At 31.9% G+C, this 18,762-nt stretch overlaps 2 protein-coding genes across 2 annotated transcripts; one reads left to right on the top strand and one right to left on the bottom strand.

The window, feature by feature from the left end:
• Positions 1-12,872: 12,872 nt before the first annotated feature.
• LOC102662143 (NAD(P)H dehydrogenase (quinone) FQR1) lies at positions 12,873-15,722 on the bottom strand. Its single transcript, XM_006582154.4, has 4 exons — positions 15,700-15,722; positions 14,789-14,882; positions 13,826-14,088; positions 12,873-13,383 (listed from the first exon to the last, which is right to left on the bottom strand). The coding sequence occupies exons 1-4, from the start codon at positions 15,720-15,722 to the stop codon at positions 13,119-13,121; spliced, it is 645 nt and encodes a 214-aa protein (XP_006582217.1). The 3' UTR covers positions 12,873-13,118.
• LOC100526844 (TIR-NBS-LRR type disease resistance protein) lies at positions 15,555-18,465 on the top strand. The gene is made up of 2 exons (NM_001251775.1): positions 15,555-15,598; positions 17,946-18,465. Exons 1-2 carry the CDS (start codon positions 15,555-15,557, stop codon positions 18,463-18,465), a joined length of 564 nt encoding a protein of 187 aa, NP_001238704.1.
• The last annotated feature ends 297 nt before the right edge of the window (positions 18,466-18,762 follow it).

The following is an 18,762-nucleotide window of genomic DNA, read 5'->3' as shown; positions in this document are numbered from 1 at the left end:
CTGTACATTTAAATCAATTTCAAAAAATATTTAAAATATTTAGATATTAGTTTATGAAATTTAATTATAAATTAGTAAAATGTAAATAAAATTTATAAACTATTTAAAATGAAAACATATAAAGTGATATAAAATAAAATTAAAGAGATTTATATGTTAAATTTTGATAATTTTTAAAAAAATTAATAACTGTTTTCTAATTATAACAGAAAAGTGTTAGAGGTCCTTACTTTGGCAAAAGATTAGAACAAATTGGATCTATTTATAATATATAAAACCTTATCTTCTTAATATCAAGTTGTCACCATGTCAATAAAATTAGTGATTTGGAGCAAGAAAGAATATAAATTGACTTTCTCATTAACTTTTGTCAGGTTAATGGGACTATCACTAGTAACACTCATTAATAAGCGTGGGTATATTTTAATAAAATCAATAACTTCTCACATTAATGAAAAATTAAATTATTTACAATATTTAATTTTACATGTTGAATTAATATAAAGGAAAAATTATTAAATAAAATAAATGTAAAAGTTTACACTAATTTAATATTACTATCTATGCATAAATTTATTTATTTTTATAATTAGTCACTTTAAAATATATTTTTAGAAAAAATAACATGCATAATCAATACTCTTCCTTATGCAATGTTTTGAAGACTAAATAAAAATTGAACCGACAAGATCTCAGGATATTGGTTTATCTGTTCAATCAGCTAATTTTATCATTACACTGTGATTAGAATTTGGTAAAATTAGATAATATTTTGCTAGAAGTTGTTTATATCTTTAATAACAAGCACAGGAGAAATGAGACAATCACATGTGGCAAAAATTGTACTACTATCTTGACTTTTCATGGGCAACTTGGAGGTGCTAAAATTCAATCTCACCAAATGTCTAATAAACATTTTCATTTTTCCTGCTTTAATCCACATTGTCTTCAAAAAGAGAATCAGAATATAATTATGAAGAATTATTTGTTTAATGGTATTTGCCTCAGGGGGAATTTCTTATAATCAATAATCGTGTAACTAATCAAGTCCCATCTTATTTTTCGTGACTTTAAAATTTTTAATGTAATCTTTTTGGATAAGTTTACAAATTAATGTATTAAAATATAGCATGACTTTATTTGATACGAATATCATTTTTCTACATTTTACATTAGAGTATTATCTTAATATTATCTTAATATTTTTTTATAAGACTACAGTATTACTTTATTAGTATTGTTTATTTATTTTTATGTTAAATTAATATTATTTGTATTCACTATTCCTGTTACTTTTATTCAATTTAAACTTGATTGAAGATTATATATAATATTAGTTTATATGTATGATTTGTGATATTATTTATTAATCAAGATGATATTTTAAATAAATTTTATAATATTATCTTAATTTCTGTTATTCCTTACTCGTGAATGTAATATTAATACACATAAAATTATTTATAATTTTTTTTAAAAATTTAATATCAATTACCACTAATGTAGTGTTATTATTGATGATATAAACAATTTATAAATTAATTTTTTTTTATATAAGTATTTTTAATTTTACATAAATAATTTGAATAAAAATAGTATTTACATTAAAATCAATTTAAAAAAATATTGAAATAATTTATCTATTAATTTCTGAAATTTAATTATAAATTCGTAAAATAGAAACAAAAATATGTAAACTATTCAAAATAAAAACATATAAAATAAAATTAAAAAGATTTATATATTAAATATTTTTTAGTTTATAAATTTTTATAATATGAAAATAATTAATAACTCTTAATTAATAATATGAACAAAATAATACTAATGTAATCAATCAAATAAAACAAGTGTTAATAATTTATTCTGTTATCTATAAATAAAAGGTCATCATTGAATAAGACTTTGGATGATTTTGGACATGCATATGGTCTTCAAAGATTTTTTACTTGTTTAGTGCAGATTAGTATAATGTACCAATTAATCTTGTTTTGATCAAGTCAAATTACTCACTCATTCATGTCCTGTGCACTTAACACAAATTGAATCCATCTCTTTCAGATTTTCATGTCCTCTAACAAGGTGAGGGCTTCAATAGATTAAAGAATTTGTACTCTTTAGGAAAAAACAAAGAAGAAAAAAAGGACATCACCCATCATTCTCCCTGCTGAAATGTTTTGAAAACTGAATCCATAAACCGGTGATTAGTACATCATGGAGCTCATTTCTGGTGATGATTAGTGTCTTGGGTACCTGCTCATATGCTAAGTAAATTTGGGAAATAAACTTAGTCAAAGAGATCACACAGAATAAAAGCACAGGGGTTATTGGACTTGAAAGTGACAAAATGGGAATTAATGCATATATATATAAGGATTAGCAACACTGATGCATTGATAATGAAATTAACATGCCTGCCATAGTTGGGACTCAACCCCTTGTACAGAATCGGCTCCTCTCTTTGTTTCTTGAGCTAGTCTTTCCACGTGCCCAAGCATTGAGCGGTACCTGTCAATGCAATGCTAAATTTTCGCTCTTTAAATAAAGCTGAAAGCAATATGTTATTTTCTTGGGGACAATACAGATAAAATAGGAATTGGAGATCACAATTTACCAGTGGATGATCATAGTACTAAGTACGAATAAAATGAAAATGAAGCAAAAGAAATTTAATTTCGAATTGTGCTTTGACTAGGAGATGTAAAAAACTATTCAAGAAGTGAATACATCTAAAACAAGAATAAAAGGAACAGAGTTAAAAAAAATGCATGAAATCCAAGGAGGTGGAAAGAATTTTAAAATTTGAAAGACTTCAAATTTAAGAATCCGTTGAAAGGGTAAAAGAAACCCAGCGAATAAAAAATCATTTTTAATATAGAAGGAAATAACACTAAAGACAAATTGAGGGAAAGAAAATTAGAGAAATATTGGAGAAGGCTAACAGAGTATAGCAATAAAATATTTTCTATAAAAGAAAAAGCAATGAGTGATTAATAAATGCATACACAATGTAAACTTTGACAGCCATTGTTGATCCTCTCTCTCTCTGGTTAGAATTCTTAGCTAAATGAAATAAACTGTTTAATTGGAGATTATGAAATGGAGGGAAACTGAAGCCTTATAAATTACAATGATTGGAAATTGGATCGCTGCCGCTGAAGAGGCTTTGTTTATAAGTATCACTTATTTACATGTAAGCTTTTTTATTTTTTTATATTTTTTCTTGACTATAGGCCCAATACAGTTTTGATTTGAGTTTAGAAAGGTACGTGGACTAAAATTTACTAAGTACAACAACCTTTTTTTTTTGGTTTATAAATAAATAAAAATTCTTAAATTGCTGGAGTTGGATAGTATAGTAAAGGATGACAAAGTAACCAAGACAGTCACGAAGAATGTTACTTTTTATATCCTACTCTGTAACTGTACAAATTGTAAATCTGTCAACATGTTAACTAAAAATCAAACATCTACACTAATTTATATAATAGATAAGATGGAAGAGTCACCTTTAAAAAAATGAGTTTTTGCACCAATTAAATAATTTAATTCAAAAGGATGAGGAAAGCTGAAAAGAAATAATTCAACCCATAAATATGAAAGAGATATACATTAGGTTTAAAACTCAAAGTGAGCAAATTACTATAAAGGATTTACAAAATGAAATTAAGAATCTTAAACAAGAAATCCAAATATTTAAACAAAACGACATTACATTAGAATATAGACTACTAAAACTAGAAGGAATAAATTTTTTTAAAGGTACAAGATAAGACAAATAATGAAGATAAAAGTTTGGAATCTTTTATTAATTTATTAAATATAATTACAACTCATAAATGACAGTGTGAAATAACCCAGTAATCCAAAATGAACAATTTAATATGGTTGTTTTAAGTGGTAACAATTTTGCTACACTTCCCAGCCTCTAGAAGCTTTCCAAACTGGTCTGTTTAAAGTTACAACATTGCTAGCAGTTGAAATCCTTGCCTGAGCTCCCTTCACGGATTGACTTGCAAACTGGTGCAGTAAGAGCAGGATTATACATGTTTAACTGCCCAGAATTAGTTGATAGGGAACGCTGCATTGACATGGCTTTTTCATGGATGATGCAATTGTTTCAGGTTTGCATGTTCCTCCTTTGCTCCTGTCATATCTTTCTCTGTCCTTTTTTGTGAATAGGAATCAGGAAATGACATATAGATGTCTCTGCTGTACCAGGTGAGATTGTTCCATTCTTATTACAAATCTGGAAGTGCTAGTCCTGGAAGTGAAATACCAAGGTGGTTGAATAATCAGCATGTGGGAAATTGTGTAAGCTTAGACGCACCTCCTGTTATGCATGACCATAATTGGATTGGCGTTGCGTTTTGTGCAATATTCGCTGTACCTCAAGAAACAATCTCAGCGATGGGGGTTTCAGGTCCAGATCGGAGATATCCTGATTCTGGTGATATTCCAGTGGATTTTTATGGAGATGTAGATCTAGAACTTGTTTTAGACAAATCAGATCACATGTGGCTATTCTTTCTTCATCGAGAAACGTTCATTGAAAAATTCCATCTCAAGCACAAATATCTTGGAAGATTTCTTTTGAAATATGATAGTAATTTGTTCATTACTTTAGTATTAATATTTTTTTATGGAGAAATTTATGTAATTTTTTCATTACTTTAGTATTAATATTTTTTTATGTTAAATTAGGATGAAAAAAAAGGTTTCAAAAGTAACGAAGATTATAAAAAAAATAGGAATTTTATTATTTTTATAAAAAAAATATGTTTAATAATAAAATATAAAAAACTGAAGGTGGTGTACTTGCTAAATTGATAAGTGTAATAACAAATTTATATTCTCTAAAACCTTTTGATGTTGGAAACCAAACTGATTAGTCCATTTTTAAAAATTTGTTGTGAATTTTTAATTCTAATGTTTTTCTTTTAAATATTTTTCTAGATTTTTGATGGGTTGGATTCGACATTGAATAGGCTAACATAGGGTACAATTAAAATTTGTCCAGAACCAAAAATATAACATTTAAATTTTATGAGAACAAAAAATATGTATTTTTAATTGTACAAAAAGATGATTTATCATGACAATTTTTGTCATTAAAAACTCATCACTAGATATATATAATAACAAAATTTTGATTAGTCATATATCATTACTAATATGTGAGTCATTATTATTATCAAAAAATTTAGTTACAGTTGATTACTATTTTTAATTACTAATAATATTTTTTAATTAACATAATATTACAAAAATATTAACATTACTATTTTTGTCAAAATTTTTGTCATTATTATTATCATTGGATTATTTTTTAATTAACATAATATTACACATAATATTTTTTAAATATTAAAATGAATCCCACTTAAATAAATACATGTTAATTCAGATAATTAAAGTATAAAATAAAAATATAAATAATTCATTACATGTTCAATACCACACTTAAACATAATAATATGATATCCAACTATACTCTAAATCCAAAACATTATACATTAAATCACACTAATAATTTTGTTTATTATTTATTTAATTTAAAATCCTTATTATTCTATATCGTACTAACCTCTCTCTCCTGCCAAAATGAACTACTTATCTATTTTCAATTCAAAAATCTCCTCTGCTTTCTTTATCCGATTCTGCTTCATATTGACACTCCCTCCATCTACTCCCCCTTCCCGTTTCTCCTTCACACAAACAGAAGAACAATGTGTTGTGTGTGAGTTTCGTTTGGTGTTAGCATCGCCCAAGAGGAAGCCCACAAGGAAGATGAACTGCAACTGCAGACGAACTCCATTCCGTCAGGTTCAGCGAGATCGTCACGAGCTAGGGCTAGACCTTCACACTTGCAGGATTACCACGTGGAAGGTTTACCCTATTAGTTCACGTGTAGAGTTTGTTAGCTCACGTGTGTAGTAATCCTTGTGGAAGTTAGGTAATAGCGCACGTGCCTCATTTCTGTTAGACGGTTAAGCTCATTCTGTTGAGCAGCGTAGTTATGATGCCAATGATTGGCTATAAATACTTCTCACCTTGTAATAAGAGGCATATATGAAAAAGCTTATTCCATTAAGTTCAGGAGTTTCTTCCCTTTCTCGAATAAGGGATATTTTCGTTCGCGTCTTGGTTCACGTTTTCACCTTCCTTCTCACTCTCTAACCGCTGCAACCCTAACAATTGGTCCGACCTGCTGGCGCCGCCATTGCCATGGCCGAGCACAGAACTAGGAAGACGACCACCTATCATCTCGAAGATGCCATCGCACGTCTTACGAATAGCCAGGCCTCCATCAATGAACGTTACGCCGACCTATCTAGCAAGGTCGATTCCATCCTGGAGCACCTCCGCCTCCATGACTCCGGCCAAGCCGCCACCACTGCTACAGCTAACCAGCACCATCAGCGTAACGCCGTTAAGCTTGATATACCTCGCTTTGATGGTCGTGATCCGCTCGGGTGGATCTTTAAGATCACTCAACTCTTCCAATATCAAAACACTCCGGAAGAAGATAGAATCACCGTGGCTTCTCTGTATCTCGACGACGCCGCCTTAAGCTGGTACCAATGGATGTACAGCAATGGTCTCATCACATCATGGAACGCCTTCCTCGAAGCTCTAGAATCCCGATTTGCACCTACGTGTTATGATGATCCAAAAGGTGCACTGTTCAAGTTAATGCAAAGAGGCACTGTAAATGAATATTTGACCGAATTCGAACGGTTAGCGAATCGCGTGATAGGCCTCCCTCCTCCATTCCTCCTGAGCTGTTTCATCTCAGGTTTAAACCCTGATATTCGACGAGAAGTCCTTGCTCTACAACCTATTTCTCTCTTACAGGCCACGACTCTAGCTAAACTACAAGAAGAGAAGCTCCACCACACCGTAACTATACCCCGCCATTATCATCCACAAATCAAAGCACCGAACTCACCAGCAAGCCAAAACCTCCCTACGTGCGTCGTACGCCGGACAAAATGGTATTTCACCGGGAGAAGGGCCTATGTTATAATTGTGACGAAAAATGGAACGCAAATCATCGTTGCAAAGGCCGAATAATGCTGCTCATAGTTGATGAACAACCATCGCCGGCAGCTGTTGAGCTCGGACTCGAGGAAGAACCAGTCACTGTTATTCCTGATCCACCGGAACTCTTGCCGGATCCCAGTTGTTCTCATATTAGTTTACACGCGCTCTCCGGGTTACCATCCTCAGAAACCTTTCGTATCTTTGGCGTGATCAAGCACGCACGACTGACCTTTCTCATCGATAGTGGGAGCACCCACAATTTCCTCCAACCCCGAATCGCGCACTTCCTTCGACTTCAAGTTCAGGCCACTCATCCTCTTCACGTCCTAGTCGGAAACGGCTCAACCTTGGCATGTGACCAGACCTGTCCTGCCGTTCCGATAACCATCCAGGGACACTCCTTCACCGTCAACTTCCATCTCCTTCAGATCAGTGGTGCCGACGCCGTTCTGGGCATTGATTGGTTAAAGAAGCTTGGGCCGGTGACTACTAATTACACCACCTTCATTATGAACTTTAATCACTTGGGCCACGATATTTCGCTTAAGGCAGACGTTACTCTTGGGCTAGAACCAACTTCTGCGGCCCAACTCAGACGCCTTATCCTCACGGGTTCAGCTTCAGCGTTTTTTCACTTAAGTCTGGTACCCGATAACATACCCGACCCACCCACGGCCCGATACTCCATCCCTTCCATTGCATCCCTGCTCCTCCGATATAACCATCTCTTCCAACCTCCGTCACAACTACCGCCACCACGTACCGTGGTTCATCGTATTCCTTTAAACCCTTCCTCCGTGCCGGTAAATGTCCGACCCTACCGCTATCCTCATTTCCAGAAGAGTGAGATAGAGAAGCAGGTTTCAGACCTCCTTTCAGCTGGTTTAATTCGCCCCAGTACCAGTCCCTATTCTTCTCCGGTACTCCTTGTGAAGAAGAAGGATGGGACATGGCGTCTCTGCGTCGACTTTCGCGCCCTTAACTCAGTCACGATTCGTGACCGTTTTCCCATCCCAACCATTGAAGAGCTGTTAGATGAGCTGGGCCATGCCTCCTGGTTCTCCAAGTTGGATCTCCGGCAGGGGTTCCATCAAATTCTGATGCATGAAGAGGACGTCCAGAAAACTGCGTTTCAGACCCATCATGGTCACTTTGAATATCTAGTGATGCCCTTCGGGCTATGTAATGCGCCCTCCACGTTCTAATCCGCTATGAACCAACTCTTGCAATCTTACTTGCGCCGTTTTGCCACCGTGTTCTTTGATGATATACTGGTGTACAACAACTCACTGCAGGCACACATCGAACACTTGGAGACCATCTTCACTGCACTACTCGAAGGTAAATTCTACCTCAAGCATTCTAAATGTCTGTTTGCACAGGAGAGCATAGAATATCTAGGTCATATCGTTTCCGGCAAAGGAGTGGCACCGGAGCCGTCTAAGATCCAGGCTGTCACAGATTGGTCACCCCCTACATCAGTGAAAGCCTTGCGATCCTTCTTAGGCCTCACAGGTTTTTACCGGAAATTCGTTAAGGCTTATGCATCCATTGCAGCCCCTCTAACAAGTTTGCTGTGCAAAGACGCTTTTTCGTGGTCCCCAGAGGCCCATACCGCCTTTGATACACTCAAGTCAGCAATGGTCTCCACTCCGGTACTCGCTCTCCCGGATTTTTTGGCACCCTTCATTCTCGAGACTGATGCCTCCGGTACGGCTATCAGTGCCGTGCTACAACAGAAGGGCCATCCCTTGGCCTATTTTAGCAAATGCCTTGGCCCTAAACTCATCCATTCCTCCACCTACATCAGAGAGCTCCATGCTATCGTCGCTGTCGTACGCAAGTGGAGGCAGTATCTATTGGGACAACCGTTTATTATCCTCACCGATCACAAAAGCCTCCGGGAACTGATGACACAAATCATTCAGACCCCGGAGCAACACTATTATCTTGCAAAGTTACTGGGGTATGAATACACGTGCCTCATTTCTGTTAGACGGTTAAGCTCATTCTGTTGAGCAGCGTAGTTATGATGCCAATGATTGGCTATAAATACTTCTCACCTTGTAATAAGAGGCATATATGAAAAAGCTTATTCCATTAAGTTCAGGAGTTTCTTCCCTTTCTCGAATAAGGGATATTTTCGTCCGCATCTTGGTTCACGTTTTCACCTTCCTTCTCACTCTCTAACCGCTGCAACCCTAACATTTGGCCTCTGCCAATTTCATCTTATTCTTCACTACATTTACCAAGATAAAGCAGGATCCAGCTGGTATCAATTACTGTAACAACAGTAAAGTAAAGTTGTCCACTTCAATGTAATTTTAGAAAAATTTCCGCTATCTATTCAAAACTCAATGTATGGATCAAAGCTTTTCATTAATGCTAATGCTAATTTGACAGTTTAGTTTCAAGTGGTACCAATGGCGCTTTATTTCCATCTACTGTTTAATGTCAGCCAATGCTAATCTGACAGTGTCACTTGTGATGTATTAATTACATGCAAACATGCTTGAAGCTTATCTTCAAATTGAAATAATGCAGGCCATGTGAAATTTTTGTTTTCGTTCCTTTTTGGTATGCCATTGGTAGTTCCTTTTCATGTTTTAATTTTCCTAAAATACTCAAATGTTGTATTTTGATATTTGAATTAACTGGCAGGTGTTCTTTTTGTTCCCTTTGCTATTTGAACCTTGGATCTAGAGAATTATGTTTTTTTTTTTTATGGTTAAGGACTTAAGGTCTTAAGGATCATATATTAACAAGGCCACTCTTTTTATAACTGGTTGGCGAATCCTCTAGCATACTTACCGTGAGATGCTTCTGTTGCATTTAATACTGGTGTTGAATTTTATGATATCTGTTTTATAAACTTTTACAAATACTTTTTGCGGGAAGGGGTTGTCCTCTAGCAGAAGTTATTCTCTGTTCATTGGCTAAAAATTCAAATTACATACACTGACGTCTATAGGCCATTTGATTGAGAATGAATTATAGGCACACACATATGGAGATCATGCGTAGAGGGGTAGAATCATTTTTCTGATTGTGCCACGGCCTTTTTACAATGTGATTTTTTTTTTATTCAATTTTTTTTTTGTTTTTTTTACTCTTTGTTTTGGGTATTAATCTATTCTAATACTAAATCTTAGGTCTCCATATGTTAGTGTATTTCTTAAAAGCGGAAAGTAATATTTCTATCATGAAATAAGCAAAGGAGATTCTATTGGCTTATAAAAAAATGTCACTCTTTTTTCTCATTATGGCATAATATTATAAAAAAATATCATATAACAATATCATTACAACTCTATAGTGACAAATTAATTGAAATAATTATACAAAAGTATTAATCTTTTAAGTATTTTTTTTACAACTAATATATTTTTATATGATTAGTTAATATTAATTATCACTTATACCTTTTTTATTTTAAGTATATTATGATTAGATTAAAATATATTTTTAGTCTTTTGTTTTATTTTATTTTTTTATTTTAATTTTGTTTTTTAAATTTTAAACAAGTCACTTTAATTTATTTACATATTTCTATTAGATGAATTTATCATATAACATTAAATTAAAAAAAATTAAATATGCAAAACAATTTAAAAGTAAGATCTTAAGCGAGCGCGTGACTTGTGGGAAAAGTAAGATAATCCTTGAATTATCTTTCCCAACAGTCAAATCTCCTCACCTTATCCGAAATTACAACAAATATTTTTAGGTTAAATTTTTATCCGATTCATTGGGTTTACTGAAAATATTTTGATTGGTAATAAATATCATCTATATCTTAATAACAAAAAACCAAAGAGTGGTCAGTGAAATTGAAAATGAATGTTTTTTTTTAATATTTAAAGAAATATGATTTATTCTTATGTCAAATACTAAAGTAAGAAACAATAATATTATTTTAATTTTATCAATTTTTTATTATTCCAAATAAAAATAAATTTACATTTCCTATTTTAATTCTTGGCATTAGAACGAAAGTATTTTTTCGACAAATTATAATTTGTAACCACTGCACAAACTCCATATCAAGCAAGGTCTCAAATGCTTCTCCACCAAAGAGCATTTTGCATTTAATATGAGTCAAACATGATTTTTATATTAACCAAGATGTTTAGATGTATGTTTGAAGACACCTGTCCCTAAGAAAAACATGTAGGTTATCTTTCTAGAAATTGCACCGTATCCCACTCTATGCTTGTTGTTTTTCAACATTTACCTTCTTTTCCACATTTATTCCTCTCTCTATAGATATTGTTGAGTAATTTGGGCTGCAACTGTGAGTATTCCCATTTCTTATTATTGGCATTTCACCATCTGGGTTGCTCCACTTTTTGCATTCTCGAATTAAGAAAAAGAAACAAAAAAGACTCCGAGCATGTATGCTTTTGCTTCCCAAAATTCTGTTTTAATTCTTTTAAAATTAAAAAAAGTAAAAAAACTTGGGCTTTTTTTTTTCCTGAGTGGGTATTTTTTTAAGGTTTTTTTTTTTTAAATAAGGGCAATTTTTAAATTATTTTTAAAAAGAGATAAATGATAACAAGTATTACGACTCTTAAATAGGTGTTATGACTCTTAAATTTAAAGTGGTAACACATGTTACAATTTTAATTTTTTTTTAAACTAAATTCGTACCTAATTTTATGACTTTAACGTAACTTTTTTTTACGATTTTGAAATAGTAATTTAACTTTTTTTTATCATTTCAAAATAGTAATTTAACTTTTTTTTTTTTATAATTTTGAAATAGTAACTTAACTTTTTTTTTCTTTTACAACTTTGAAGTGGGAAAAGTTTTTTTTAGATTACAACTATAAAGTTGTAATTTTTTTTCATGCTTTGGTTTTTTTTATTCTATTTTCATTTCTTTAAATAAAATCTTAAAAAATATACAATTTATTACATAAAAATAATAATAAGTAAAACTAAAATTATTTATTTAATAATTAATTTTTTTTTCAATTTTTAAAAAATTGAAAACCAAATAAAATAAAAAAGCGTGAAAAAAATAATGTACGACTTTAAAGTTAAAAAATCTTAAAAGTAAAAATATATAATTAAGTTATGACTTTAAAGTTATAAAAAAATTATACAGAAATCGTAAAATTATGTGCTAAATTAACGAGCTATAAAAAATCTTCACGTCAATAAGATAATGTCATATGATTCGATCAACAATTAAATTTTATTTAGGTATAATCATTTCCTTATATTATAAAATAATATATTTTATTTTTTTATAACTTTTATTGAATTAAATATTTTGGTTCCCATGTTTTAAAAAATCATTTTAGTCCCACAAATTTGAAAAAAAAAATCAGTTTTAGTCCTCAAATTTAGTTCCAAGGGACTAAAAGTGATTTTGAAAAAAAATAGTTTTATCCCTCAAATATACTTTTTTGTAACAAAATATATTTTTTAAAATTTCAGAAAATAAGATTTAAAAAAAAAAAAATTGAAAGATCAAGACACGATTTAGCCCAGATTTAAGGATTAAACTATCTCTTAGAATCAATATCGAGTTTAAAAGTTATGTAATATTCTAACTTGTATAATGAAGGACATGAAAATTTATGCTGCATGGTAAGGTAGGTTTGCTCTTTTCATATAAAACTAGCTTTGCTTGTTCCATTTGACACATTGAGTGAACTTGCTTTAGGGAACGTTTGAATAGTATATACATAACCAATAATCTATATCACTAGACCTGAAATGATACATATCCCAATTATTAGCATAGTATATTTTCAATTGCTAGGACAAATGAAGTGGCTTCCTGCATACACAGAGCATATTGTAGTCTAGTTTAATTTCCTCAAACTAAGCAATTTTTGTTATGTCTCAATGTATATGTGCTTGTTTGTTGGCACTAACATTCATGAGGGGATTACATAAAAAGGGAACAAGTGTCTTCTAAGCCTAAAACCAAAAGGAAAAGACAAACAAACTTCTCATTAGCAAGTATCGCTAAACAGTGTATCTATAACACAAAAATAGAACTCATCACATAGAATTTTCTTCTGAAAATAGAAAATTTCAGGCACAGAGAACACAAATCAATATCCTCTATTGTGTAGAGTAAAAATTGGGTGAGCATCTTCCTTGAACTTCTTTATGATGGTGGCGATATGATTCCCTTGGTGGAATGCTTGCTGCAACTCAAGCTCAGTTGGCTGCCTAGAGCCATCACCAGTGTAAGTTCCTGCACCATAAGGACTTCCACCTTTCGGCTCCTTCATCTCGAACATGCCAGGACCGAATGTGTATCCTATTGGAACAAATATCATTCCATGATGAACCAGCTGAGTGATAGCAGTAAACCTGTCATAGATTCCAGAATTTTCTAATCTCATTAGTGCATAATGGTAAGATATTGTTGTTCAATATGTGAGTCTACATATGTCATTAATAACATACATTAGAACTTATCCAAAGAATTAACCACTTTGAAGTGTTCTTAAAGGACTGAATTTCTTGGAATTGTTGACATTTCTGAAGTTATAGATACAAAAATCTTGTTTCTGTTTTAATGACTCCAAATAGAAATAAGAAAAGTTCAAAATTCATTCTCTTCATTAAGGTATGTGAACTTATTATAGAATGTTTTGTTCCTCAAGTCATGTATGACATCACATTATTAGAAAAGAAGAGGCTTCCTATGCTCAAGAGGAATTCCCTTAAATTTCTAACAACAATATTTCAGTCATCAATCATATCATAGGAATTGATTAAGAAACTACATTGAGATTAGAGAGGGTCTTACGGTGCAGTCTCTTGTCCAACACCTTGGCAACTGGTGCTATAGAAGATTCCAGCAGGCTTGCACGCAAGCATTTGCGCTTTCCATAGATATTGAGTTGAATCCAGGAAAGCCTTGAACTGAGCAGCCATCATTCCCAATCTTGTTGGAAAACCAAAGACAAAACCATCTGCCACGGGCAGTTTAAAAGGGTTAATGATTGGTACATCACTCTTTGGTGGTGCTCGCAGCCTAACAAGCTCCTCAGGTGGCAGTGTCTCAGGTATCTGCTCATAGATTGAAATGTTCAATATAGTCAGCATTTAGCAAGAGCAAATGTTTACTTGCCTTCTTGAAAAGGAGAATGTGAAACAGGTTTTTGCATCCCCTTCTAGAATTTAGCAAGAGCAAATTTGGGAAGTCTTATTCATACTATGATTCATAGAGACTAGATGACTTTGTTTAAAATTTGATAGAGTTGATTTTGAATCATTGAACATGATTGAAATGTGTGTCCAAATTAATTACAGTCACAAGTTTTGTTACATCAAGCGTTAAGGCAGGAAAAATTGATTTTTCCCTAAATGAATTATGTGCTAAAACATATAGCAAAACTTGGGACATGAAATTATTAGATCAGTCAAGGGCTTAAGGCCATTGAATTCTCCTGTCAGATGGCCATTGTAAAATATGGTTATAGTGAAGGAACCAAGCTAACAGAAAGTTTGAATCTAACTTTGTGACATTCAGATCAGATGGCAGCAACAATGATATTAAGTTTAAAACTATTTATCAACCTAAAGTGGAGCCACTGCAACTGGGGCAATACATGCAGATTAATTTCATGAAATTTATCTGCTCCATAGAGGAACAGAGGAATAAGGTTTAGCACTGGACTTTTAGTTGGTTACTATTTGCAATTTTATGCTATAACTAAATAGAATGCATTGAATTAGGAATTGTGATAAATGTAACAAATATACACACCTGCCACAGTTTGGCCTCAACACCCTCTACAGAATTAGCCCCGCGCAATATTTCCCTAGCTAGTGTTTCCACATGACCATACATTGAGTAATACCTGCAAAAAAAATAAAAATTCTTTCTGTAAATGAAGCTGATTGAAACATCGTCAATAATTCAGTACAAGATGAAAATGAAAAGGGAAATTGAGCAATATTATTGGGGACAATACAACAGAAAGAGGAAATGAAAATCACATTATGAAAAGGTAGATACTGCAAACACCAAGGTTATAGTTTATCAGTAAAAGAATAAAAACAAAAGGAAAGTTAAATATCAAATAAGAACTAGTTGATTGATATATTTGCAAATCATTGTAGATGGATATTATCTGCACACAGCTTACAACTTGTCAAGCTCTGAAAACCTATTTTCTAATTGAGTAACAATTTTGAAATGTGCTTTCATTATAGAAAATGGCAATGATGGAATACCAAAGAAGATGTTCAATGATTCAGAAAGTCAATGAATCAGGAACACAATCAAGTTTTCTTACAAATTGGGAAAATAGAAAAGCACAAGACTTTAAGCATTCATGGCTCCTATGGAAAATCTCTCAACATCCCCAATGATCAAACAAACCATTGTATCGTTACAGAACAGAGGGAAAAACAGAAGCAGAGCAAGAATGCATCATATCTTTCAAAGTTAGACACCAAGATCTTCAAAGAACATTGAAATCTAAAAGATTTCAAATTTAAGAACCCATTGAAGAAATAAAAGAAACCCAATGAACGAAATTCCATACCGAGAAGCATGCATCATGCATGTCAGGTAATGATTAACAAGCTATAATTATAACACACGAGTGCACACATATATAAAGAATCAATTAAAGAAGACAACAAAGGTTAAAATGTGAGCATACTGCATACACAATATAAACTTTGGCAGGCATTGATGATCGTAGAAGGTCTCTTTGCTTCTTCTCTTTGTTCTCTTGCTATGTTGGTATTCTTTCTTTTGGCTAAATGAAATGAACAGTTAGAAGTTGATGATTGAAATGGCGGGAAGCGCAAGCCTTATTTATAGGTTGAATTTACAAGTTGGGTCCTCTTCTTCTAAAACAACTCTTTTCTTATATGCCCGTAAATTTCTCTATATACACTTTATGAAAAAGAAGAATAAAAATGAATTGAATTTTTTAGTATGTTAAAATTAACTCGTGTACTTTAATTAATTTTATGGAAGTCATTCCATCTAATTACTCAAAAACTGAGAAAATAAATGTTTATGGATAACAAGACCTTAACCTTTGTTTCATTTTTTATTTATTAATGCTTATAGTTGAAAAGGTAAGAAAAATAGTATTTTTTTCCTAACATTTAAAAGAAACAAATCTCTGTATATCTTTATTTATGTAAAAAAAACTCTACCTTAGGGATATTTAAATAAAAACATAAATTATCAAACGTGTGCATCTAACTGTTATAAAATTATTCCCCCTTAACATATGATTTAGACAAATAAAAAACATCATGTCAATCAATATCTTTATTAATTTTAAAAAAAATATTATATAATTTTGGGTAATCAAATAAGAAATTATGCTTTTCATTAGCTTCTTAATTTTGGGTAATAAATATGTATTATGTTTGGGTAATTCACAATTACTAATTTACTATGTTTCTCTCAAGTGCATATCAAAATCCATTTGAGGGTGATTAAAATTAACATTTCCTTTTTTTTATTAATATTTGAGGAATTGTTGAATGATTTCAGTATAGAGACTAATATCTCTTAATTAGAGTGTCTAAAATTATATTATATTTATACAATTTTACTGCACTCATGCCGTGTATGAGTCTATAACTTGTTTGTTTATTATATTACTTATGTGATTTTAACTACTGTTACCTTTTTTTATTGGTAAAATGTGCTAACACTACTATTATATTACTTAATTGATAATGCATACTACTACTAATTACATTATTAGTACTAATAATTACTTTATCCGTGAAATTCCTATTGACTAGCCATTTAATCTTTGAATTCTCTGTATATTTTTTTTTAAACTTATAAAACTCACCACAAAATGATTCTTCTGTTAATTTTCACCAATTTTATTTTTCACCCCTACTAAACATTCCCTTCTCACATTAACTGTCATGTGCGTCAAGTTACACATTACTAAGTTGCCTGTGTGACCAACTTTATCCCATTAAAATGAAGGAAGAACACATCAAAGGAGTTTCCTACATGATATTTTTGTTGTTATCTATGATGAGGGACCAATCCAGAAGAAATTCAGTGAAGGGGGACTAAATGTGTATGTTTGAATGATTATGGATAAAATTGATCTTAAATATAATTTATTTTAGTTAAAATTGATTTTGAATTTATGTTTTGATACTTTTATTAAAAAATCAAGTTAGAGTAACACTTGCGGCAAAATTTTGAATCTATCTCAAAAACTACCAAAAATTACTTTAACACAAAATTAATTCTAAACTTAAAATCAATTTTAAATTATTCTCTAATGTTAAACCAACCAATCTAAGAATATATTCAAAATCAATTTTAAACTCATGAATAATGTTTCAACTAAAACTAAACACACACTAAATATTTTTCTTATTTTGTAATTATTTAAATATTGAATTTATATTAAATAATTATTTAATAAATAATATCTTTTACAAAATTACATTAACAGGTTATACACAATTAAAATTTTTATTTAATAATAAATAATCTTAATAATCCTCCTCTTAAAAAAAATCTTTGATAATCCTTTTAACAGCATTCCTTTAATAACACATTTCAATATTTCATGCCTTAAGAACAAAAAACCTAAATTTAAGTAACAAACTCAATAACCAGATATTTTGAGAAGGTAACAATTAGAAAAAGTATATAAAAAAAAATAGTTTGATAGGAAGCATCGACGAAATGATGAAGCAGCAACATCAACGAAGTCTGAATTCAACACTAGCTGACATTCGTTTTCCATTCAATAGCAAGTGGGTACACTAGCTGACATTCGATTATTAGCTGACACTTTCACATGAATGCCCCCAAACACTTGTGACCTGCCAAGAAATTTCTGAACTCTGCGTATTTATATTTCTTGATACATTATTTCTATCCACAAACACTTGTTCTTCTTCCTTCACAGTTTTGCAATTGAAATGGCTTCTACTTCTAATGCCATCATCCAATGCACCTCTTCTTCTTCTTCTTCGTTTCAGTATGACGTGTTTGTGAGCTTCCGCGGTGAAGACACACGCAACAGCTTCACCGCTTTTCTTTTTGAAGCTCTGAAAAAACAAGGCATCGAGGCCTTCAAAGATGATAAAGATATCAGGAAAGGCGAATCCATAGCACCAGAGCTAATACGAGCCATTGAAGGGTCTCACGTTTTCGTTGTTGTCTTTTCCAAGGACTATGCTTCCTCAACTTGGTGCCTGCGTGAACTAGCACATATCTGGAATTGCATTCAAACATCACGCAGACCTCTTCTGCCCATTTTTTATGATGTTGATCCATCACAAGTGCGAAAACAGAGTGGAGACTATCAGAAAGCCTTTTCCCAACACCAACAAAGTTCCAAGTTCCAAGAGAAGGAAATTACAACATGGAGAAAAGTTCTGGAACAAGTAGCCGGTCTCTGTGGTTGGGATATCAGAAATAAGTAAGTAATCTTCTGTTAGTTTGTTACGTGCATATACAATATATTTTTATCATTTCTTACTAATGCTGTTATCTTGAATGTATTACTTACTAACTGCATGTTTAATACAAATAATATTTTAAAAATGAAAAAAGTACTATATATGTTATTATCTTCTTCTATGCATGTACGCTCGGTTTTGGTTTCCTTAGGTGATGATTTTCCATTCTTTGTTTTCTCTAAACTTTTAGGCAACAACATGCAGTGATTGAAGAAATTGTTCAGCAGATAAAAAATATCGTGGGTTGCAAATTTTCTATTC

The sequence above is a fragment of the Glycine max genome, chromosome 6, assembly GCF_000004515.6.
Source record: "Glycine max cultivar Williams 82 chromosome 6, Glycine_max_v4.0, whole genome shotgun sequence".
Classification (NCBI taxonomy): Eukaryota; Viridiplantae; Streptophyta; class Magnoliopsida; order Fabales; family Fabaceae; genus Glycine; species Glycine max.
This window is presented reverse-complemented; position numbering and strand designations above follow the sequence as displayed.